Here is a 26,657-nt window from a genome sequence, read left to right on the forward strand (position 1 = left end):
ACTTCCTCATCCTCCAGGGACAACTCTCTGCTGGATTCTTGCTCTGAATGGAAGTACTAAACAAAATATCTAATATTTAACATACTTTAAAATAATTTAAAGTACCTGACTTCTTTTAAGCTTTACATTATGGCTGTTTTTCAAAATCAAAAGTACCGTTATGAATAACATATTCTTTACATTATTTTCATTCTAGATACAGCAAAACTTTTGACTTTTATTTTCAATTTATTAAAGAATTGAAAATATTTTTTTGTTAGAAAAGGGAGCCAATGATATTAAAAATGTGGAAATGTTACATTTGTTGACTGGTGATCCTATAAACTCAGATAAATTTTCTTCGTCTATTATCTGTCTAATTAACATAATGAACCAGCCATTTCATCAAATCATATAGGATACTGACTGATGTTATGGAAAGTTATCATAAAATATGTATTTTTTCCCAAGTTTTAGGCAAATTTAGGTATATGTAATTGTCAATTGCTTCTCATTCCACATTTGTAAAAAAAATACTATTTGACCACCGCAGTATTTGGATTGTTTCCCTCTGTATCAAAAACAAAGCGTGGTAGCTATAAAAAAATACCCAATTTTTAGTATTACTAGTGTATGGTTGGTATGATTTCAAATAGGTATGCATCCATGCATATTGTTTATGAATTTATTCCTATTACATTCTATCCTACAATATTGAACAAAATCCAATCCTAGTGTATATTTTTAGAATAGGCTTGAATATATTGGGACATTTTGCTTTGCTTCATTTTTATTTCAATTTCTCTTTTATTAAATAATTCATAGCTGGTAAATTGTTATATTTATCCAGACTCTTCTAATAAATGATGAGTTAAGATTATGTTGCACACTATTACGAAATAAAGTGTTTCAAATATATTACATATTTCAGCAAGAAATACTGATTCATATGCCACTGTATTCACCAAATCTTATTTTTCTTAAAAATTGAAAAGGCTTGACTTCATTTTTTAAAAACAATATTCATGTTGTGCTTATAACAGCTGAATTTTATGTATGTGTATTCAAAATTAAGCCTTGTTAATCTGACATAAATGGATATAAATTTAAGCCAAATTCTCTGAAGTGGATCATAGAAAGGAATGTTTTGAACAAATGCTGTTTCATATAAATAGGTCTCCCATAAAATATATTAAATTGAATTTGAAAACAGATGAATAGGCCGTATTAGCTATATTTTTGTAACCATTATCTACTCATGAAAAATGTGAATAATTTATTACAACATATTTCTGCAAGCAATTATCTCCTAGATAAGCATAGAAAATAATGTTAGACTTCTTTTTCAAAAAGGATATTTTATACACCTTTTGCAGTAATTAGAAAATTACCTATGATTTGAAATAATGTCGACCTGTACTATGATGTCATTTAAATACTACAAACCACAGATATAAAAAAGAAATGTTCTGCCCGAGATGCAATGAACCGACAATTTTAAAACTGCTTATTAAGAAACAGTTACCTGAGACTTGTCATTTGAAGACTGCTTCTAAAATCATCTTTAGGATCACAATGAAATTGGGAAAAATATGGATCCTGCTAGGTTAATGGTCTGTTTCTTGCTTTAAATACATTTTTGAAATGTACACAATAATGTTGTTTAGATGAGATGCTGAACTGTCATTTTAATTAGAATATTCACACCAAACTAAATGTTTTTAGCATAAAGGCTCAACAAAGAATCAAACTGGTTTCTTTGGGCACATACTGTATACCAATATATTGGTATCTTTGCCCTTTTGCTGTGAGGTGACAGTGATTAATTTAGAAAAGGAAATTGTGGAATTAGTAATGCAGATGCTGAAAGGCGAGTGGCAAGACTCTAAAAGAAGATTACCTGCAAATATGCTACTTGTTCCCCACTCTACTGGCACTTACCCATAAGGTAAAAGTCCAATATGACCAAAGCCAATTCAATGGTAGTGTGCAGAATGTCAGCCAAACAAACAACATAAAACAAATCATGTGTTATCTGTGGTCACTTCTTCAGGGTTAGTCCAAGAACTCATAACTTACATTCTTCTGTCCTTCCTTGTTTATTCAATTAAACATGTAGTGGTTAATAAACTGACATAGTCCAAAGTTAGTAGGTTGGTATTATAACATTTATTAAAATAATGCTATGGGTTAATAGAAACAGCAAAGAACCAAAGAATTAAAATGCAAGCTATGTAAAAACCCAACTAAAACCCAAATATGTCTAATGTATTCAATCCAGTAGCTAACTAAAAGCCTAAGAAAGACAACACTCCCAATATAATAATAAAGTACTGCAAAACAATTAGCAATTTTCAGTTATCAAAATTGTGGGTGTTGCATTTTTGTATCCTTTTCTCAATCAGGAAAAATTATTCTGAATGTTATATAACATACATATAAAACAAGATAGAAAAATACATTATAAACTTGTAACAATGGCTGTAAATACATTATCTTACATGTTTCTCATAGGCAATAGGTTGGTTATGTTACATACATAGCATCAAACTAAGATAAAAGAATAGACAAATACATGTCATCTGTACGGTTACATACAAGCGACACTCCCATATACCCACTCTAAAAATTACATAATACTGTCAGAAAAAAGACTTAAACTACATATTTTAAGAAAGAAAAATTCAATAAAGGATGATAATACTGAGAACCAAGGCATTCAGAGATTCAAAAGTCATGCTTTAAGTTGATCCAAAATGTTATCAACCAAGTTTTAAAACTTTTTTTTTTCAGAACAAATATTACTTTTAGAAGTCACACTTCTCCCTAGAAGAGACCTCTGATCAGCATCTAAAAATGTCCAGGTTTATCACAGTTGAGATGAAACTGGATCAAATACTGGTAACGTTATAGCAATCCTCTCTCCAAAATGTTTGAGTGTCGCAAGTTTATTCAACCAAACAAAAATCAAAATGGCACAGCATATACCAAAAGTAAAACCAAATAAAAAAACAACAACAAAAATGTTATGTAACAGGAAGACAAAGCCAGTGGCAGAATAAAAGGAAAGCTAGCTGCGTACAAAAAGATGAATGTTTATTGCATAGTAAATAAACTGATACTTGTTTCCAGGTGAGACATAATGTTGATAAAGTCACCATGCAGATGCTTAAAAAATAAGCCCTCTTTATCTAACTTACTATTGACCTTTGATTTGGAAACTGTGAAGGTTTTTAGGAGAATAAGCTGACACAATGTAAAGGGCAAGGTATCACCTGATCTTTGCCAATTTGCTTCTAAGCCGTGACCATGTTGATACTTGCTCATTAATTTTACACTCCACTTTTGTGCGTAAAGTGTTTATAAACACTAGTGTTAATTAATACTAATTCAGCCACACAAACTTCTTTAAAAAAAATCAAACTGAACCACAGCTGGATTTTCCTCCTTTAAGGGAAAGCGCAACCAGTAGTTAACATTCCTCAAGTAGAAGTTTCATGAAAAATTATGTAAATCCATACGCACTTGGCATTGCAGCTAAAACATCCAAAACTTATAACATGCTCAATCTTAATGTTTGGTTTAGTCATGGATGAAATTATATGGGAGCAAGTTTAAGTTCTCTTGTAGTTTCTTGCATCTAGTTCAATCAGAAAAAAAAGGTAACTGATCTCTAAATAATAATAAAAAACCCAAACACTTGCTACTCTATAACTATTGTTATCTTATAATTTGATTTAGAATGAAACTGCATCATAGAACCCTTTGGTTTAAGGCTGAGCAAGTATTATAAAAATATATTGTCTACAATTGAAGAGGGAACGTGTTACAAAAATATTGCGGTTGGCTGTTGGTGGAACAATTCTATTTCACAGTTTGGGATCTGGAAAGGTTGCATCATGCTGTGGCAAAAACCAGGTAATTTTAATAGTCAACTCATTTGTCTTTCCTCACAGCTTCTTTTCACATACTGGGCGGACTGAGTGGCATGCATTAACTTGCTGTCTTAGGGAGGAGCTGATTATATGACACACCTGACTAAATGACCATGAAGAAAATAAGGCACTTTCTTTTCTTTATACTTATTCCAATACTTAAAAAATAAAAAAGAAAGACAAAAAGGCTCTTTTGGTCTTTTGTTTCTCGACAACCACCAGAAAAAATCATTTAATGAAATAAAGGGTTTCTTTGTTCTTTTTTCTTTTTTATAACACTTGAAAGTATAAAATGCTACATTTCCAAAAATATATATTTCTTCTGCACCAGCACCCTTGTATAGTAAAAGTATCTACTTTTTTTTCAATTTGTTTCAATGCACTACACTTTATCTACAATTTCATTACATGTATACAGCAAATAGGCAAGCATGGCTTTTATATCCTTATGAATTTACTCTATACAGGGAGGCTTAAAAAATATTTGAACAATTTGCCCAGTAATGTGACACATAATGCATGTACCTTGTACTCATGTAATTTTTAAAAGGAAGTTGATGTATAGTAAAAGAACTGTATCTCAGCATTAGCTTCGATAGGGTTGCTGTCTTTTAATGCATTGATGTGGTTCAAAAATTCAGTAACCTATCTTTCATGGCACTTTTTTTTCTCTTAAAAACACCCAATTTGGCAGGTAATATAAAAAAGGCTGCATCTTCTGCCCTTTGAGGGCATTGGTAGTGATTACACTGCATGTCAAATTTTGAATACTTTTAGGAATCCCTTCACCAATGATATCCCTGACCAAAGGTTCATGCATGATGCATCATCACACAGTACATTCAAAGAGAGCTTTGACTTCTTTATGAGAAGAGAAAGATTCCTAGAAGTCTCACAGTAACTGCCTCTGACATCAGGGAGTTAAGGGACATCTGCTTCCATCTCTTAAATGAGGCCCTTCTTACCATTTTTAGGGTGGGACACTAAAAGATGATCAGTGCGGAAGGATGAATTGGACCTTATTGCTTTACTACTATTCAGTGCAGGTTCTAGAACCACTTTCACCCAAACAGGGAAAAAAAGCTGAGTTGGAGGACAACAAATTCTTTGTCTTTTTGTTAGATGGTAAGACGAACGGACAAATGCCTCAGCTCGCTGCACTGAAGACAGACAAGCAAAGGCGATTACCAGTTAACTGATCAGCAGGCAGGCATGGTCAGGTCATCATTGGGTGAAGAGTTCAGAGGTCAGAAGGTCATAGGTTAGTTGCCGGTGGCGGCTGGGTGGTTAGAAACAAAAAAAACAAAAAACAAAAAAACAAAAAAGAAAGAAAGATAGAGAAGAGATTAGTTTCAGCTAGTGACGGCTTAATGACAACATGAAAACTAATCACAACTAATAAAAACAAGCATGTTTAATTCTGACATACTGCTTGACACCATCTACAGAATGCAATAAAAATCATGACAGCCTAGTATCATGATTTGAACATATGAAGGAGAAGCCCAGTCCCCACAAAACTGGTTAACAAGGAAAAATAGAAATAAAAATATAACTAATGGTTAGTAGCAGTCAATGAAAGAAAAAACAAAACAAAACAAAACAAAATGATGAACAATTTCTGGAACTTGATAAAAGAATTGAGAACAGTCAGTGCACCATATCAGTATCTGACTGCTATTAAGCATTAGTATTCTCCCATGTGCAAGCAATCAAAGCAACTAGTAATGATGAATGTGATTATTAATAACTAACAGTTAAGAGAAATGAATCTAAGAAATTTGATTTGTTGACATTTGATTTGACAAACTACCGGCCAAACAAGTTTTTTGTTCAATAAATTTTATTGCTTTTCAATGATTCTATTTACAATCAACACTGAACTTCTTGGCTTCATGATACAAAGCAATACTAAATTGAAGTCTAAAAGAGTAGGCATCGTTCATGGGAAACAGGAAAAGCCCAAATGTTCTAGGGAGCTTTTTCCTTTTAAAAAAAAAAACAAAATCCTATCTTACACATATAGGACACTAAGAAAATGCACTTATATGTAAACACTGTAAAAGTCCTGCCATTTAAAATTCTATATTTAAAATGCTCTAGTTACATCAAAAATATAGGAAATCTAATTGATACTAATAAGGCATTTTAAAAACTACAAACAGCTCTTTTTTCAAAGCTAATACTTTGCAAATACAATAAAATTTGACATTTCATATACATTCCTGCTTTATATTTTTATATTTTAAAAGAAGCCACCTGTAAATACTATTTTCTTTTCCAAAACACACAAATATTACAATAAAACATAAAAAAAGTTCTCAAGTGGAAAGTTATCATTCCCATTTTTCTTGAGCTGTTTCTTCTTTAATTACTCTCTTTCTCATTCTCCTTCAACAACTTGGTCCACTTTACAGTAGTACAAATTTTAAGACTCATTCAACAGCTTTATTATCTCTAATAAATTCTGAGGTTTGATAAGAATATTTGTACTGTTGCCATTGACTAAAGCAGAGGAGATGAAAGTGAGAAAGGTGTTCAGTGCAAAGTCAAGAGTTGTGCCATTTTAAAAAAATGAATTCAGTAGGTGCAATGTTCACAGATAGCACATTTTTAAGGCCTTACATCTTGGGTTGGCTTTACATCATTTCTATGGCCTATAATTTAGGCTACAGTTCATGAACTCTAAAACCATTACTGTTGTAACTTAAATGATACCTTATTTTCCCTGATTTTTTTTAAATGCTGAGAAGTGGGTTTTAAGTTAAAAATATTGTAAAAAAAAAAACCACCTTAAAATTAATAAATATTTAATGTGGCATTATCTTGCCACTATAAAAATGTGTATTACATATCCAGAATCTTAAAGCGTTCTTGGTACTTACTACAATTTTGATTAATATGGTATTACAATTTGTAGATATAAATTAAGTGAAAATTGGCTTTGAAAAAACACTTTACTGTTATAGTTTCAGCACTGCCATTTCTTGTGTATTTAAATCAATGCAAGCTATGGTAAGATACCAGTACACCTGTGATACATCCTCTGCCAAGTCCCTGACCATCTACAGTACACACAGGTTTGTCAAGTGTGCAACACCATTACAGTTTATTACAATTAAATCAGTCAGTCTCTCTGTTACATAAATTCAGTTTTATATTATTTATATTGCGGGGCTTTAGAAGAAATTATGCTTCATTCTCAGAGAAATGAATTCTGAAAAGTTGGGAGCTCTTGCTTTAAACACAATGCTTACATATAAGCCAGCATTAAGAATAAAATCTTTAATCAGACAATAATGGGATACTTCTTTTAAAATCTCTGTTAACCAAAGATCAAATTAATGCATATGCTAGCTTCAGTTAACACCTTATAGTTTTTCTTATGAACAGAAAGTGCTTCGGTTTACTGACATTGAATTTTAATGCATATTGAACTGGACAATTTTTCAGACATATGTGAAGCTATACAGTGTCCAGTTATGTTAGTACAATGGAATTTTCAACTTGGTTGCACACAATAAATTAAATCTGAATGGGGAACCAAGTGATATAAATAAATAAAAATGTATTAATGACAAAAACTAGTATACTACTCTACACTTTTACACTATTGTCCACAATTCAAAATGAATAAACAAAGCCACCTCAGAGTTTGATGGAATCTGGAATTATTCATCATGTTCACTAATGTCATGTGTATCTGAATCATATACCATCATTAGTAAAACTAATTATTAGGGAGAAAAAACGTCACCATAGTCTATACAATGGTAACTATAATTATAACATTCTACTACTATGTTCTCTCAAATATTCCCAAAATAAAAATATGACTCTTAATACAATGTCTGCAAATTAGTTTTAACAAATCTCCCCAAAACCTACAAAACATTGTTTCTAACAACTGCCAACTCTAGATACAATTCAAAATTCAATCACAAACTGAACTACCACCCAAATGTCAGACTTCTAGATACAGAGTATTAAAAGCTAGCTGATTCTCTGGCCCATTAACTATCCAGTACAATTCTCTCAATCAGCAGTGAAATTTATTTTTTCTTCTCATTCCACTTGATATATCTGTCCTGATTCCGTTACCTTTAGATATCCACATGCGCCCAATAATTGGCAAAAGAGGAGAATCAAGTAAAGTGGGTTTATAGCATTTTTTTTCACATTAAACAATACTCACATGTGGCATCCAAGAAGAATGGAAATAGGAATGCATGATCTTGCTCCCTCATTATATGTACAAAAGGTATTTTTCACAGAAGTGAACATTCATAACGGTGATTCAATACAAACAGGGGTGGGGTTTCAGAAAAGAAAATACTTTGAAAATACAATGTGGCATTTCTGAAATGTTGCAGAAAGTACCTATCTGGTTTGGAATGTTTCTAACAATGAACTCCTATGCTCTGAGCTGAAGAACTGGTAAAAGTTAAAAATAAAGGCACTGATATTTATTTAGCATTTGAAATATCATTTTGCAATAAAAGTTATTCTTATGTGAATTTATTCTAGTGCAATATTACAAATCTACTCCAAGAATTAAAATTTTGCATTCTAATCTAATCCTCACAATACCTCTGATGACTAAGGGAGGTATATCGATATCACAACTGAGTTGCCAAATTCAGAAACCAAACCAATACTACAGTGGAACAAATGTTCCTGAAGTGTCACACTGCTTTCAGTAGTAAACTCAATGTCAATAAACCGAGAAGTCACTTCTCACAAGAAAAAGACATCATTCAAAAGCCTATAAATTTACAAGGAATGTAAATTGCATGATATAAAGGAGAAAATGAAGATTTATTTTCCCTTCAATAACCAAGCCAAGCATGTTTTTTACTTTGCCTATCAAAATATCAAAAGTAGTAAGTTCAAAAAATGAATTTTAGTTCTAAATGCATTTTTTAAATCCTAGAAGCTAGGAAAACCTACTCAAAGTTGAGATACATCCCTTTTAATCTCCTTGTTAAATGTAGAGATTTTAGGGCAAAGGCACAAACAACTTGTCAACAGAGAGGAAATGAATCTTCAGTTTTCTCCTGAAAAAATACATATAGCACTTACTTCTACCTTATTAAGCACTCATCCATTCATTTTATTTTGCAACACCAATTTGATATATCTCAAATTATTTGAAGTCCCATAGGAAAATCAAATACCAACCCAACAATAAAATGACGCCTACTTGAAATAAATAATAGTGCTCACAAAGGAAGTTATAACTTTGTATACTCAATACACTGAAGTTTGTGTGTGTCCGTGTGTTTGTCTGTGTATAGATTTTTGATAGAAAGGGTACAGTAGTTTTAAATTGCCATAAAATTGTTATGTTCACTTCAATTTAATATAAACATCAATAAAACAGTCAAAGGAGAATTTGATTAACCAGTTGTGGTGTTGCAAATTTCCATGTACACTCAAAGCATTTCTTATAAGCAAGAACTGCAGAACTAAACTAACCTCTGTCTGCGGTCACAATCCTTTGGTAAGGATGGACACGCATATCGTGCCTTCGAACTTTAGTAGCCACCGCACCTAGTTAAATTGCAATTACCAAGACAGTTAGAAAACATTTCATAAAACATTAACAGCAGGCTTATTAAAATGGATTTTAAATGATCACTTTCTTAAAATACTATTTAAAGAAAGCAACAAGTTAAGGCACAGTAGTTTCAAATTTTAACCTTAATATATGAATTATATCTGTGCAGATTAATATTGCATTTATTTTAAACATCCAGGCCTTAACCTGCATTATCCATTCATTTACAAACTTGATTACAGTATTTCATGAAATCTACTAGACCCAAACACAATTGAGCTTTACTAGTCACATATTCACTGAAGTGCCTTCCTTGCAGCAGGACTATCTTAAATAATGCCATTTTAATACTGAAGGTTCTTTGCTAATTTTTAAACAACTTCCAGTTTTTACCATTTTTAAAAAATATATAACACGATTCCTCAAGACTGTTTTAAAAACTAAGTCAATAACTGTGAACTGCAATGAATTAGGTGATTAGTAAAGCAAATAGTACAGAATACATAGCAGTCAGTATACTACCATACACTCATAAATCACAGCTACCTTGCCATAGCATAGGCTACATCAAATTAATAGCATTTTTATTTCTATGTGCAAAAAAAGTGCAAGTAAGTCACTGACTGCTAGGCTACATTTTTTCAAGGCTGCTGAAAACTAAACATTTGTTAAAAGTCAGCTCTGATGAGGTTCAGTTAAGACCATTCTTGAATTCTTAGCCTTTCGTTGGGAAAGCCATACCTAAAGATAAAAGGGAATTAAATATTAGTCAACTAAGATTTGATGCTACTGTCAATCCTTCCCATAAATTTATTTTCTAATGTTCCCTAAATTATTGACACATTTTTCCTAAATTGCTTTTCTTTTTAAACCCTTATATTTTGCTGAAAATATTATTAAATTAGGGATTTACAAATTGTTTGAAATAGTTTTCTATCTTTTTTTAACAAAAGGGGCACATACAAAGCACAAGTTCTCAAACAATTAAAGTGGACTCATTGGAAGGGGAATGAAAGGGATGGGCATGCACATGCATGCAAAAATAGCTGAGAACAGCTTGTGAACTTAAAAAAAGATGCAGCTGCTTTAACAATTAGAATGGATAAAAGTTCTTACATAATGAAAAGAAAATCTTTCAAATAATTTGCACAGCCTTGCTGGCATTCATCACTAAAAATAAAGATGCATATTTCCATAATAATAGTTTTAACACGTAGCATTTTAGAGTCAATATTTATTAACACATAGTTTATTAGACTTATACTTAATTTTCACAATACAGCAGGAAGTACTAGATGGCATTTACTTTAATGATCAGTTCTTCACATTGGAAGCAGTGTCTTGACTCTGATATTGTATTGTAAGAAACAATTATAATGTTTATATTCATAAAATGTATTATCACCTATTTCAAATTTGATTACTATTAACTTCATCACATAATAGTGTCAAAATTAAAATGAATATTTACATACAATTGTAAACATTAACTTAAATTAGTAAATCTTTAGTAAGAGTGAACTTATCTGAAAATTAGCCATAAAATAATACTACGTATAAAACTATATTATTATATTTAAGTTATGATAGGTGACATAGATATCTAAAATTACAGCATGCAAGCATTTCAAACAAAAGCAATCACTTTTCAAAAAAATAATAATTTTTTATAATTAAAATATTAAAAATTACAGGATGTTCTATTCTTTTTAAAAAATCCCTTATATGCATAGTTCCAACAGTCTAGCCCTAAAATTTAATTAACATAAATTAATTGCATAGTTAATTATATACGATGGTATCTTATGAATATCTATGGAAATGCTATATTCATGTTATTCATTACTATAGGCTGATTCAAATGAAGTAATGTGAAAAGAAGCATTTATTGGTGATTATAAATAAATATATCTATTTACGCTAAAGTGTTCCTGAAAATATTGTCACCTAGAAAAACTCACAAAGGAAGTGAAAATGTGAACTAGCATATAATATACAATTACTAATCTTAACACTATTGTTAATTGTAATTCATTTACAGTAAAAGCTATTTTATGTAAAAGATATGTTATGAATTATAGTAGAAGAATTGGTATTACAAAAGCACTTTTAAATACAGTGAAATATAAAATAGCTATGCTGCTTTCTCAATCCCAGAGAAAATGGGAAGTATGGATGTAGGCATGACATGTACTGCTTTGCAACCAGGCTTAATTTTAGGTTAAAAAAATTAAGATAGGGAATTAAATAATTGATTCATGATTTCAAATGCCCGGGGATCCAAAAAGCCAATGGTTAAGCTGTCCCATAGATTTCAATGGAAGAGTAATCTAGGTAGATAACTTATGTATTCAGCAATATATTGTATATAGTTCAATCAGGCATGCTTTCACATAAACGGATAGACCATTGCAACTAATTTCTCAAACTGAAATAAATGAGATTTTATGTGTGTTTTACTTGGACTATATTTTTGCTCCTGAATATAATCAACAGCAGTAACTATCTTTCAGTCAAGTATTAAAAATGACATAAAACAACATAATTCATTATATACATTTAATATCAGAACAGAGGAAAAAAAGTAAAAAACGTTATATGAACAAAAACAGCAATATTAAATTAACACTAACTTTTTCTAAGTGATACTAAAATAAAGTCTTGATGCTGAAAACCAAGGAACCAAAGTATTAAGAATATCAGGTATTTCAATCGCCTAATCTCCTCTACAGAGAAAAAAGTGTAATTCTTCAAACCGAATATCCTTATTATATGGGGACACAGTTGTTTTAAAAAGGGAGGCATATTTCATTGACAGTAAAACAAAAATACTTTCAGAATCTCACCAAATATAATGGGGCACAACCCATGCTACCTATAATATTCAATTAAACTGTCTTGGAGAAACTTACCTAATACCCCACTGGGTTCAATAGGATACTCAAGAATTGATGTAGCAGGTGCCAGTGTGTAGGGATATTCATAAGGTGTGTAAATTAAACCAGCTTCAGGTCCTTGGGGAACTATTGCAGCAGTTGGGTGAGGAGTTCCATTTGGCATGACAGCGGTCTGTATTTGTCTGATCAAAGGCATTATGGTAGGGCCAGCTGGCGTAGGGGTACGCAGGGCAGCTGGTGGGAGAACAGGGGCAGGCCCTGTGATAATCCTTGGAGCCTGGGCTGTTGCTGCAAGAGAAAAGGCAAGGGCTGCTACAGTAAGCAAAGAAATTCAGAAGAAAGTATGGAGACAGCAGTGCAAAACATGAAAAGATGGGGAAAGTAGAAAAGTAGGAAAGAAGAAAAATAAAAGGAAATCATTAGTACATGCATTGATCACACAGTGCCAAAGCACACCATTCAAAAGCAACAGCTTTCCATTTCCCAGTGTGATTAAAATGAACATGCAAAATAAAAGCCAATTTAAAATGGCAGAATATATTTCTAAAACAAATAACACACAGCACAAAAGCTCAATGTAGATCACATATTTTTCATTACCTATGCCTTCAAGACTGCATGAGACTGAGAGGCATGCAGGAAACAAAGAAAATACTGTTGTAATTGCATATGGAATATTAAAAAGTGAAATTTCAGAATCCACAGAAATTCAGTGAAGCTTAGATATACAATGTAACATTTTTCAGTTGCAATTTAACCAGTAAACATTCTATTAAGTGAGCAAGTACAGTATCAACATTTGTTTGTATCTCTTGCCCATTTTCTGAACAATTACAGCACAAGTGGTGACAAGGATAAGAAAACGTTTGCTACATTTCCCCCCATCTAATATAATTGGAAAACAATTCTGTAACTTTTTTCTCTTTAAAGACAGGTTGGTAATATAAAAAAAACTAAAATATAATAAACTGTAAGTAAAAATGAGCATTTATGTTAATATACATATATGTTAACACTATTTGAAAAATATTTAAATTGCCATGAGTTCCTGGGTTTAATGCCTACTTTTAATAATTTATCAAAACAGAGTGAAATACTGCTAAGTATATATTTTACAATATATTTAAATTACCAACTTAAAAAGCAATTGGGGTGTGTTTACTATTTAATTTTTGAAATTTAAGATGCAGCTAAACCAATAAAACTATTGACTGATCAATAGCGAATAGATAATGAATCAGTTCTGAAGGCAAAGAAAGGCATAATTCTGAGCTGTAGTTCAACGAAAGCAAATAAATAGAAGAGGGGGATGGTGATGCCTTATGATACATTTAGGAAATATTTCTATACCTAACAGCAAAATACCTTAAGGCATGACAACATTACTTCTTGAACCTATGAGAGATCAAGCACTTGCTCTGGAGCATAACTTATCAAACTGATTACTAAAAACATGTCAAAATCAGCATATGTTGATCAATAAATTACTTTCAAAACAAAAGCTTTCGGGACCAACAGGAAACACAGGTGATTGTCAGTGATCAAGGCCAAGTACAAACTAATCTGTACATCAAAGTTTTAGGAATGTTTTAAACATTTAAACATGTTTTCTTAATGGCAATCTGGAGCATGAGAAGAATGTACTAAGATGTGCTTTGAATGTACTATATTACTGAAGTTGGAGACCATTAATATTATAGTGCAACTATGTGTACATTAGAAAATGAATCTATTATAGGCACAGTCTAGACTAAATGTTGTGGTAGGCCCGATCATACACCAGAAAACTTTTTATTTCTATCAATTTTGTGATTCATTGAATATAAAAAAGCACTGATGTGAAGTATGATTTCTTATTATCTATTAGTGGTTAAATAAACCATTCTTATTCTCAAAATGCAATGATTTGCCTGTTAATGTTTCAACATGACTAAAATATAATCCAGTCAGTAAGTGAAAAGCATTTAGTTTTCAAATATCCCTGAATACATGCATTTGTGAAAACATGCTGAATCAGCTAAGACTGTTTACAAAGTCATCATTACTATCATATGACTGATCTCAGTATTCAGAGCAAAAGAAATGAGGGGAAGTGAAAAACAAAATACTACACAGAATGAACTACGGTCTGATCTCACCCTAAAGTATAAGAGAACTACGTTCCTGAAGGTGCCAAGTCTCTGCCCCATAGCTGAATTAAACAGAATGTATTTTGTCTATGAGATTCTCAGTCACTCAGGTGATGGTTGTCCCAAAGGTACTTTTTTCAAAAGGCAACTGGACTTTCTGATTGTTCTTTGAAGACATTTTGCTTCTCATCCAAGAAGCTTCTTCAGCTCTCAAGAGGTTCAGAAAACCTGGAAAGTCCAGTTGTCTCTTGAAAAAAAGCACATTTGAGAGAGAATTTATTTGGTGAAGGTTTAATTAAGAAAAAACAAGATATGCCAGAAAATATGTGCAATACCTTTCTTTCAATAGCAAGCTTTGCCCAATGTATACGTTAAGAAGTATAAAAATATGAACAGAGATGTGCATGCTCTGAAAAGCAAGATAATACACATGGGGCAAATACAAAATGTACTCTATGAGCACCAAGGATATTTGAAACAGCTATAAAATATGTGACTGACAAAAAGAACTAGAACATATTTTGTCGGCTTCTATTTGCTATATAAAGAACTGAAATTCTTGTACACATATGAAAATGTCTATAGTACTATAGGACTTACGTGATTTGATATTGGCGTCTCGGTAGGTACCATTCAGAATTGCAAGTTCCATTAACTGCATCTTTTTAAGGCTATCTTCTCCCTCTGCCTGCACAAATGAAGTACATTATTAGCAAAGCAGTTTATAATCTCATAGCACAATTGCAAAGAACTTGATACAAGTTCTAAGTGATATATGAAATTGAAACACATTTACATAAAGGAAATTGATGTTGATGCTGCTCTAGTCACATAATGACTTCTTATATGCTTTTTTAAAATTCAAAATTCTGCACCTTCCAATGCACCTATTAGATTTCAAGAATAGGTAAACGCCACTGCAATTGTACTATACTGTGACAGTGCTAAAAAAAAAAAAAGTAATAGAGGCTGCTCTCTTCTGGACAGCAATTTCAATGTATAAAACAATGCATGAAATCCTTTCCTTCAAAGGTAAAACAAACCTGGAAGAGGATAGGAAACTTTTTATTGAATCAGAGTTGTACAAAATAAGTAGCGTAAAGGGCTGAATCTGTCTTCCATTCAATTTTAAATGGAAGAGTAATGATTCTTAAGTCCCAAATGAAAACTCTCAAATGAATGGTTAACAAACTTCAAATTGCAATACAAGTACCAATGCTTCCATGAGGGAAGTCTACAAGCACACCTATTCAAAATTATAATCCATGCATATTTGCTACTTATAAGCCAAGTTTGGTTATGAAAACTTTAATGGATATAACTTCTACAAAATTAAACTATACGAAGCATTCCTATATCAACAGGCCAAAGTACAAATAGTAAACTATTTTTTCCTTGTATTATAGATATTGTTAGTATGCATTCTAAAATATAATTTATTAGGGTTACTAATATGCAAAAATTTAAGTATATATTATTTTAAAAAGTATTTTACTGAAAAGTTTTAACAGCAATAAGAACAAATACAAACTAAAATAGAAGGAAAACAAAAAGAAAAGCAAAAAGTGCAATAAGAAAAAAGAACATTGATAAAAAAGGAAAAAATGTAAAAAGATATAAAGATGTGGCTTCCTATATTCTTCACAGCAATTGTAAGTACAGTTAATTTTAACCTCATTCGCTAAAGTTACATCATGACCCTCCTCTTTCTATAATCTATCCAGTCTAATCATCAAAACCATAAAATACAAGTTCCTTTCTTTTCATTTTTATGCAAAAATCTATAAGGGATTTCCAATCACCAATAAATGTAAATATTATCCTTAGAACATTTAACTACATACTCTTAATTGCAGCATTTCACCAATTCCCAATTTTAAATTTTATTTTATTTATATCTTGCCTATCTTTTTTTTTATTTAAAAAAAAACACAAGTCGGTGAACGTATCTAATATTCCTTCCTCATATTTTCCCAACAACAACCCTGTGAAATGACTTGGGCTGACTTGCCTGAGGTCACCTAGTTGCCTTTCATTGCTAAGGCAGGACTAGAACTCATGATCTCCTGTTTTCTAGCCTGGTGCCTAAAACACTAAATGAAACTGCTTAAATCAAATTCTGTAAAAATACAATAGAAAGGAAGCACATCATTTTAGTGAATCAGCTATTATTAAATTGGCAATTACAGAAAACTGGTACAATGACTGTAGCAGTTTTAAAGATTCATTCTTCTAAAACAAACACAATACTGTATGTGTGTATATATGAACTGAGAATGAGCTGATTTCAATAAAATCAGCAACAATGCTTTTGCATGCTTTTCTTTTAGCTTAAAACAAAACAACGTATGCAAGCATTTGAAATCACAATCAATCAGATAGATATATCGTAATCTGAAACAATGATCAGAAAAATATATTATTATATACCATATTTTTCAGAGTATACGATGCACCAAGATTTTGAAGAGGCAAATTTAAAAAAAAAGTTTTTGCACTCTGCAGACCTCCCCAAAAGTCCCATTTTTTGTGAAAACGGGCCCATTTTTTCTTTTTTAAAAAAAGGCATGAATAGCCTTTAGGAGACTTGTAGAGTGCTCCTAGGGGACGGCAAAATTGAGCAAAAAAATGGCCCGTTTTTCACTCATTTTTGCCCTCTCTAGCACCCAGCACTCTGAAAGCCTCCTAAAGATTATACAAGGCCATTTTGGTGAAGGGGATGGGGTTTTGGAAAGCAAAAAATGCTGTATTCAGTGTATAAGACACACCCAGATTTTCAGCCTCTTTTTTGAGGGAAAAAGGTGTGTCTTATACTCCGAAAAATACGGTAATCATTTGGTTGTTTCTTTTAAAAAAATAGTAATTATTAGAAATGTGTTTTGTGGGGCTTTAGATACTTATATTTACTAGGCATGTTTAATCCCTCTTGTAGTTTGTGATACTGATATTTAATCTCCCCCTGCCCGCACCAATTCTTCTCATGGAAGAGAAATCTTAAAATGGCCTCTCATTAATGGCAAAATTTAAGCAGCAAGGAGTAAATGAGATGAAGGGGAAGAAATTGAAACTAGTGGCACAATGGAGTTAATGTGATCTTCAAAGAGAAAACTGAGAAGTTTAAAGAACAAAAGACTAAGTATGAATTGGTGTATGGACATGATCAAAGCAAGGATAGTTTTGAACGACAGAACAGCATAGAAAGTTGTAGCGAATAGGTTTAATATAAACTGGATTTAGTCAGAGTTTCTTTCCTTTTTTCTTATCTCCTGTCTTCAATTCCCCTTTTTAACTTTTTTTTTTTAAAAAATACTGCATAATGAAAAGGATACTATGCATACTATGCATACTATGTATGCATATGTATATATAGAGAGAGCCAGTTTGGTCTAGTAGTTAAGGCACCAGGCTAGATACCGGGAGACTGTGAGTTCAAGTCCTGCGTTAGCCATGAAAACCAGCTAGGTGATTTTGGGCCAGTCACTATCATCCCTCCATCCTCCCAGGACTGTTGCTGGGGGAAAATAGAGGAAGGAGTGTTGTGTGTGTTCACCGCCTTGAGTTTTGAAACAATTATCAAAAGTTCAGTGTACATCTCTGACAAAGTTAGCTCTACCTTTTCTTCAGCCCGCTCTGTGGGAAGAAAAAGTATTCGGAAAAGGAAGAGATAAAAGAGAAAGTGCCTGTTCCCATTTGTTTTTAATACTGAGCTCCCTCCCATTTGTTTCATGTTGCCCATCTCAGGGCCCCCAAGAGACTATTCTCAAGGAACAAAGTCCTTGGTAAAAAAGTTTCCCCATTCCTGATTTTGAGAAGGAAAACTAGTTAAATACATATTATTGAAAAATATAAAAACATCCTTTAAAAATTATTATTTCTAAACTTCTTAAAGGATCTCTAAAAACAGTAGATGGACACAACATGCTCCATCTTTCTAGACGTTTTATTTTAAACTTAAAATCTATTAAGCTATATACAAAGTTAATGTTTACTCAAATATTGTAGTTATATAGAGATGATCCAGAATGCTTCAGATTAACCAGTCAAGCTTTGGCAAGCTTGCTCCATTTCTCAAAGTGTCTGTTGTTGCTATGGGAAGAGTACACCTGGTTTTAAAATCTAAAATGTTTTCTACTCTATTATTAATGAATTGTCACTAAAAACATATACATATTACCATATTTTTGGACTATAAGACGCACAGCAGTATAAGGCGCATCATGATTTTGAAGAGGTAAATTTTTAAAAAAAGGTTTTTGCACTCTGCAGGTCTCCCAAACCCTCTGCACACTTTGTTTTTTTTTTTTTTTAAAGGCAATGCAGAGCTTTGGGAGGCTTGTAGATTGCGCTTGGGGGCTGGGGAGAGGGCAAAAACGAGAAAAAAACAGGCCATTTTTTGCACACGCAAAAAAGGACATGCAGAGACTTTTGGAGGCTTGTAGAGTGCTCCTGCGGGCTGGGGGGGGGGCAAAAATGAGCAAAAATGGTCTGTCTTTTGCTCATTTTTGCTCTCCCCAGCCCCCAGGAGCACTCTGCAAGCCTCCCAAATCTTTTGCATGTCCATTTTTGCAAAGGGTCGGGTTTCGGGAGGCCAAAAATGCTGTATTCAGTGTATAAGACACATCCAAAGTTTCACCCTCTTTTTTGGGGGGGGAGGGTGTCTTATACTCCGAAAAATATGGTAGATAAGTTTTATCTGCTCTTTTATTCCAAGCATAGGAAATTTGGAATAGAGTTTCATGATCCAAGTACTATGTAAATATAAATAAATCCCTTCTCATCCCTATGGTGGTATGTAGAGCCGAGGTGGCGCAGTGGTTAAATGCAGCACTGCAGGCTACTTCAGCTGAGTGCAGTTCTGCAGTTCGGCTGTTCAAATCTCACCGGCTCAGGGTTGACTCAGCCTTCCATCCTTCCGAGGTGGGTAAAATGAGGACCCGGATTGTTGTTGGGGGCAATATGCTGACTCTGTTAACCGCTTAGAGAGGGCTGAAAGCCCTATGAAGCGGTATATAAGTCTAACTGCTATGTATCTTCCTCAATCTTGTGTCCTCTACCAGAGGCCTGGGAAATTGAAGGTTCTGGGCAGGATCTTAGCTGTTCCTAGCACTGCATTCTTCTTGGATAGATGTTGTTCCTGGGATCTATTGGAGCTACTCTCCCACTTTAGGAGTCACAGACTAAGTACTATTACTGCCACTGGGACCACTTTATTTTCCACATCCTCTCTAGTTCCTCCTTCAGGACCTGGTACTTCACCAGCATCTCATACCTCTTCTTCCTGATGTTGTTTCATTTGGCACTGCTGCATCTATCACCCATGCTATCTTCTGGTCCTTGTCTATTATCAGTGTTGACTGGTCAGTAACGGCCTATTCATTTGGATCTGAATAGTCCTTAAACCATGGCATTCTTAATCTGGGGACTTGCTATAATATGTTGTGCATGATGTGTGAGGCAAAGTTTCTAGATGTTTAAAAATGTTAATGATTATCATAAAAATACCGAGGGATAGCTACTGTTAAAACTAAATTCATTATGTGGGTTATACCATGTTTTTGTAGGAAAATAATACAGCTGCTTCATTATCCAAATTAATGGCATTTTGCAATGCACTAGCTACAATAGTGTGGGGGGGGGGTGGGGATTCAATTCCTTAGATTCAATTAGACATAAATATTATGCTAAAAGTACACATCCCTGCTCTACAAAGTTGCCAATGCACCCCTCTTCATTCACAGATCTCTTACTCACTATAGTGACAGATAATTAAAACACAGACCTCATTAGTCATGTCTATTATGATAAGCCTTTTTCTGCCATGAGCCCCCCAAATTCATCTTATAGTAGCCCCAAAATAAGATGGGTTCTTATTTTCTTTTGACCCCTGAAATAATCACCTGGCCTTATTTTTGGGGAGGTCTTAGTATTTTTGAGGTGTAGGAGGCGGCAAGCATGGTCACCTCATGACTGCTATGTTGCAATATTTTTGGGGTGGGCTTATTTTCGGGGAGGGCTTATTTTAGCGCATACGCTCAAAAACCCGATTGGGCTTATTATCCAGGGAGGTCTTATTTTTGGGAAAACAGGGTAGGTACCTGAAAGCAAATTGCATTTAAAATATAGAATTCCTTTCTATAATCGGACATTTGGTGTGGTATTAATGAGGTACACAAGTAGTTCACAACTTAATTCTTACAATTGGGAATCAACTTCAGTTTATAAATAATGGGGTCATTAAGTTAGTTGCGCCCAACTTTCTTGCTACAGTCATTAAGCAAATTTGGATTCCCCCGCCCCAATTGTCAGAAGCTTCCAGAGAAGGTTGCAAATGGCAATCACATGACCCCAGAATGCTGCAAGTCATTTTGCTTTCAGCACCTTCATACCTTTAAACTGTCATTAAACAAATGACCATAAGTCAAGAACTATATGTAATATCACAAATAAAAGGATTAAAGGAACAGTATTATATATCCCTTCCCCTTTTACACTGAAATAGTTAACTCTAACTGAAGTAGATTGCTATTTTAAAAAGTAGAAAATCTTGCTTGATCTACACTCAAGCTTTTCAGAAGCTTCCAAATCAAACAAACAATATTTCTGCATATTTAAGAAATCCTTCTGTTCTGCACTGTTTTCCCACCTACCACAGATTGGCAGTTTATGAAAACTGTGAATATCAGCAAGACACACAGCATCAATGCTCAAATTCTGGCTGACCCTATTTGAACAACCAATTTTAGAAGGCTGGATTTCAGGCCCCAAGTATATTAAAATACAGTGAGCAGGAAAGAATTTATTCATCTTATTAATTTGTATCTCAACTGTATTATGTTTATGGTTAATTCCTGGCAGTGAACATATCCAACACGCCTTCCTCTTATTTTCCCCACAACAACCACCCTGGGAGGTGAGTTGGGTTACTTTTTTTTAAATAATTTACAAAAAATATTATTTTTGGTTGACATTGAAAGTTAGGTATATTACTAACAAATAATTAATTGGGGGATCATTGGTGATCTCTGAGCTTGGTTATTGCAGATGTTTCATTACCCAAACTAGGGAACATCATCAGTCCTAGTAAGGAGTGGGGTTTATAGTGGCTTTCCTGTCAGTGTTTGTGGGGGTGGTATTGAGGTTATTTGGTTGGGCTGTTTACTGTTGGCTTGTTTGGCAGTTTCTTGATTTGAGTATTGTTTACTTGATTGTTGGTCTGATGTTATTCTTGAAGTTAATCTATGCTCATCTGGGTGCTGATTGCTGGGGGAGAGGTGTTTAGATTTTTTGTTCCCTTTTTGGCTTGTTGATTGTCTCTTTTGCATAATCTATGGATATTATTTATGTCTAAAAAGCAAAAGAAATACTAAAAGATAAAGAAACTTACATCCCAGTAAACTAAAAGGAAATATAAAAATTAGGGAACCTGATTAAGAAAATTCTCAGTGACCTCACTAGGTAAAGCCAAATAAACAAAGAGGAAAAAAGTCAACAGTAAACAGCTCAATCAAAAAACCTCTAAGGCCACCAACACTGACAGGGCAAGCCATAGAATATAAACTGAGAGCAAACCTTACTCTTTACTAGCACTGATGGTGTTACCTAGTTTGGGCAATGAAACATCTGCAAGAAAACAACCAAGTTCAGAGAGCACCAAGGACCCCTTCATTTCAACTTTGAGCTTCAAACATTCTCCTTTATTGATACAATTTATTTATTACATTTGTTTGCTGTCCATATAGCAGCAAGGCACCTAGTTAATTAGCTTTTTATTTTTTGGGTAAGATAAGGTTCATTATTACATGAATTTATAATTGGAAATTGATTTTATCCAATGGAATTGACTTATAGAACAGACAACAGGATCAGATAGTCCTCATTTAAGAAACACAACTGGAACCAGCAACTCTTGTCACTAAGTGATGCAGTTGAACAAATCCCCATGGTTGTTAAGTGAGACACTGTGGGATAGTGCCTTGTGAGTTTACTGCTTTCTTCTCCATTGATAGGTATGTTGAAAGCTGACCATGAAGCCTGCAAATAGTGATCATGTTTTTGTAGGCACAGTAACAATCATAAATACCCACAGGTTGCAAAGTGCCAAAATCGCCTCACATGTCCTCAGGAATGCTGCAACAGTCATGCAAAGATCAATAATAAAGTTACTAAAGAGCCCTGGTAGCACAGTTTTGCAGGCTAACTCTGCCCACAGCTTGGAGGTTCACTCAATCTTCCATCCTTTCCAGGTTGATAAAATGAGGACCAGATTTTTAGGGGCAATATATTGACATTTTAAACTGCTCAGAGAGTGCTGTAAAGCACAATGGGGTGGCATATAAGTCTAAGTGCTATTGTTGTTGCTACTTTTTCCATGAAATCATAACTTCAAATGGTCGCTAAAGGGGGCAGTCATTAAACAAGCACCACTTGCATTTCTTTAATCTCTTATTTACTAATTTTTCTGAATTACGTCCAACATGTCACTAGGTATCCATAAGGGCGCCCAAATAAAAAAGTTTGCACTCATTTTATTGATTAAAAAATTGAGAATACAAAACCTTATAGAAAACTTTTATAGAACAGTAGGTTGCATCCCAGCTGGAGTTTTAAACAGTATCAGAGAGGACTCTGAAATAAGAGAAGCTTAGAAAGGAGAAGGAGTGAAATGTATTCAAACCACTGGCTGGTGAACATGGTTCTGGATGTCCAGCAACGGCGGGCAGAGAACAACTACACAGATACAAAAAATAATTGGATTCAGGTGGTTGTAATTAGGCTCATCTCAAGTTAGTATAAAAGGAGGCACTTTGTGAGGAGTCTGTTTGCAGGATTCAACTTAATTATCAATGCTGGAGAAGCTGTTATCTGTATCTGTCGGAGTTGCCAAGGTTCTTTATCTATTCGTTCATGTTTGGGCTTTCAGCCACCAAGATTTATAATCCTGCTAATAAAGTGTTGTGGCATTCCAGCTAAGCTTGTCTCGGCATTTGTTACTGGACGGAGGAGGGGGTCAGAACAGGTATATATGTTAGGTACAAACTTAAGTTCGTATAATAAGTTGGTAAGATATTCATATTTCAGAGAGCTTTTAGTTCACATTCATGTATGCACACCTATGAAGTTATTTGTGCATCTAATATTTTCTTATCTAAATAACTTTTTTGAAGTTGCTTTGCTGTTTTGGGTAGAGCTATTTAACATAACACCTACCATTTCTTTCTAGTTTAATTAGGACCTACTAATGAGCACTTTTGGGATACTATGAATCATCATATAAATTCTGTAACCTAGTTTTTATTTTACAAATGTTGCATCAATCCTACAAAAGCAGTGTTCAAGGGATTTTTTAAAATAACATTTTACAAACCATAGCAAATAATAAAATCTATTTTTACTGATTGATTGATTGCCTGTAGATTTCCCGCCTAGAAAAACAACCACAGAACTGAACAGGAAGAAATGGATTAATAAAACAATCCATGCACAATATAACAGCAAAAAATACTATCTGGCTGTTGGCTTGAAGGTTCTATCAAATTCACAGTGCATTCATTGTAATGCTCACCATTGTAATCTGAAAATTCAGAAGCATAGCAACACTCTATAAAAAGCGTTTCTTTGCATGTATCAACCAATGTGAAAAAGAAAGTTGAACACACACAAAACTCACAAGGATGGTTTTTATTACAACTCTTGAATTCACCACAACAAAGATGGGAAAATAGCTATATTTCAACAATTATACTTATTTATGTGGCAGGCATTTTTTTTTATCATGGCCAAAAATGCTTTGCAATTGCTGAACAGGTGTTTCACTGGCTCTCCCTTATCCCCCCCTCTCTTCCTCCTCCTCCTCCTAACTGACTTCACCCAATGACAGCAATGATGACATTTATGCTGTTTAATAATGTAAAAGAATACAGAACTCGCCATAGAAATAGAGAAGAAAGGAAGGAATTGTTAAGGGGAAACTTGCAGAAAAGATTACACCGACATGAAAAAGAAAAGTGTGAGAAAGAAACTCAAAACAATATTGCCTTGATTTTGTTTAATATATGGTAGGACAGAGAAAAATACAGAGAGGCTTTCAATGGTCTGTTATTCTACATTACTATTATAAATAATCCCTACTGTATTGCCTACCTCAAACAATCCTTCAGGTCTCCATGGCATGGAAGCATTTAAAAACAAAAACAAAAACAACTAACCAAATCACCAAACCAATCACAGAATGTCATGAAGCAGCATGGCACACAGAGTGATTTTCTTAAAAACAATTTTGATTTTGGAACATTATACAATAATTTCAATATGATAGCAGACTGTAGCAGATTCAGATTATAAACACTTCTAATTTATTTATTCTTGTGTTGGCCAGGGAAAAAGAGAAGCCCGTCCCTTATAACCAACAGGGAAATGTAATAAACTGGGAGAAATTTTCTGCACTGAAAGTGCAGAATGCAAAGCCTTTTCACTTATTCCCTGCAAAGAAACACAGTGGATTTGCAACAGAATGATATGCATTTCAAGGCTCCAGTATGTAGCTACATTGCTTGTAACAGGTGGCAGAACAAGGTTATCTTCCATATGTTTAGGATATAAATACAAAGTATTGTAGTAATGAATGATATATGCCTTCAAAACTAAGTGTGCTAAAATGCCTCTACCTGAATGTGCAGCATAGAAACCTAATTTAGAAAGAGCTGAAGAAAACAGCTGGTTGCATTTCTGACAATGAGTTGCATTTCTGGCCTATAAAATGTTTAACTAATTGCTTTTTATTCATAGAAGGTCTGGTAAAATAACAGTGATGTATTCTATATATACATCTTTGTATATATACATCTTTGTATATATACATCTTTGCATCCAGATTGTATTAGAATTAAAATATGGGAAAATTGGAGTATTTTGGAAGCTGATTTGCAAAGCTATATTAAACTATGGATAAGTTAACTATTAAATTCAAATAGTGTTTAGATATATCACACAGCCAACTGATCATTTTATATATTTGTAAGCAATGTATGAAAGCCGTTTATTTCCATGAAGCAACTATACTGCTAAGTAGGTATGGTATAGCTTATTTTCCTCTGAAGAAGCTTACATTACAAGAAATAGCAACATTATAGCTATTATATACAGTACAAGCCTTCCAATTGATTCTCTATAGATAACAGTTAAACTACTGGTTCAGGGATGGGTCAGGAGGTGGAGATTTTGTCCTTTTTAATTACTCCTATTGCAACCTCTTCCATGATGGAGTGAGAAATATGCTTTATTATCCTGACTCCCAACTCTTGAGAATGACCATGACAGAGTGACTGAATTTTACATTTCAGGAACTCTCTGCCTGCGAGAGGCAAAGAACAGAGAAAGGAAAGAGTGTCACTTGTTGGGCACAGTACTTTGGCAGTAGATTTGTTCTTGAGTGTGCTGTTGCCCCAAAATAGCTAAGCAAACACAATATAATCTAAGAAGCATTAGTAAAGTTTGGGTAGAGACCATGAACTTCTCTAGATAAAGCCTTTATCTATACTTCAGGAAATTTTCAGCAGGAAAGACTCTCAGAAGTTGCTGGTCCAATTCTGTACTTGGTGCAAAATTTGTTAAAGACTGGTTATTCAGCTTCTTTTAAAGACTTCCAGTGAAGGAGAATTTCCCACTTTATGAAATAGCCTATTCTACTGTTTGATAGCCATTATTGTTAGAAAATTTCTCTCAATATCTAGACTGAATCCATAATTGGATGTGACTGGCTTACCTGGGAACACTGACACCTAGTTACTGCATGGACTTATCCGTGCACTTTTCTTAGCAAGAAGAACAAAAGTGGCTTGTGGTTGCCTTCTTCCTAGAGATGAGAGAGAGTGACTAGTCCAAATTTACCCAGCTGGCTTCATTCCAATTGCATAGTAGAACTCATAGTTTCCCAGTTTCCAGTCTGGGAAACTATGCCAACATGACTTTCAGTGTAAATCTAAGCAAGTTATTTTCCTGCAGCTTTTTATTGCTGACAGCCTGTAGATTCCAGGATGAGATGTTAATGCTATTTCTGTTGGACTGTCTTGGCTCATATTACTTCTGGCAAAGGTTTTACAGTCAGTTTAATACAGAGGACTAAACAAAACTGTATGACTTCTCTCTAAGGAGCAGATGT

General features: G+C 33.6%; 1 protein-coding gene across 8 annotated transcripts in view; it reads right to left on the bottom strand.

Annotated features, from left to right (window-relative positions):
• Window positions 1-2,129: 2,129 nt before the first annotated feature.
• The window catches only part of QKI (QKI, KH domain containing RNA binding), a 101,556-nt gene continuing 77,028 nt past the window's right edge, over window positions 2,130-26,657 (bottom strand). The window contains exons 5-9 of one of the 8 annotated variants that reach the window (XM_087718203.1): window positions 15,101-15,188; window positions 12,972-12,995; window positions 12,387-12,659; window positions 9,393-9,467; window positions 5,729-5,900 (exon numbers count right to left, since the gene is read on the bottom strand). In XM_087718203.1, the coding sequence (XP_087574329.1) occupies window positions 5,857-5,900; window positions 9,393-9,467; window positions 12,387-12,659; window positions 12,972-12,995; window positions 15,101-15,188 (504 nt within the window). In that variant the 3' untranslated portion in view covers window positions 5,729-5,856. The other 7 variants (XR_015697009.1, XM_087718206.1, XM_087718204.1 and 4 more) reach the window with 7 other exon arrangements.

Source organism: Thamnophis sirtalis, unplaced genomic scaffold (genome assembly GCF_051295495.1).
Source record: "Thamnophis sirtalis isolate CommonGarterSnake01/CBP01778 unplaced genomic scaffold, rThaSir2_p1.2 scaffold_6, whole genome shotgun sequence".
Taxonomy (NCBI): Eukaryota; Metazoa; Chordata; class Lepidosauria; order Squamata; family Natricidae; genus Thamnophis; species Thamnophis sirtalis.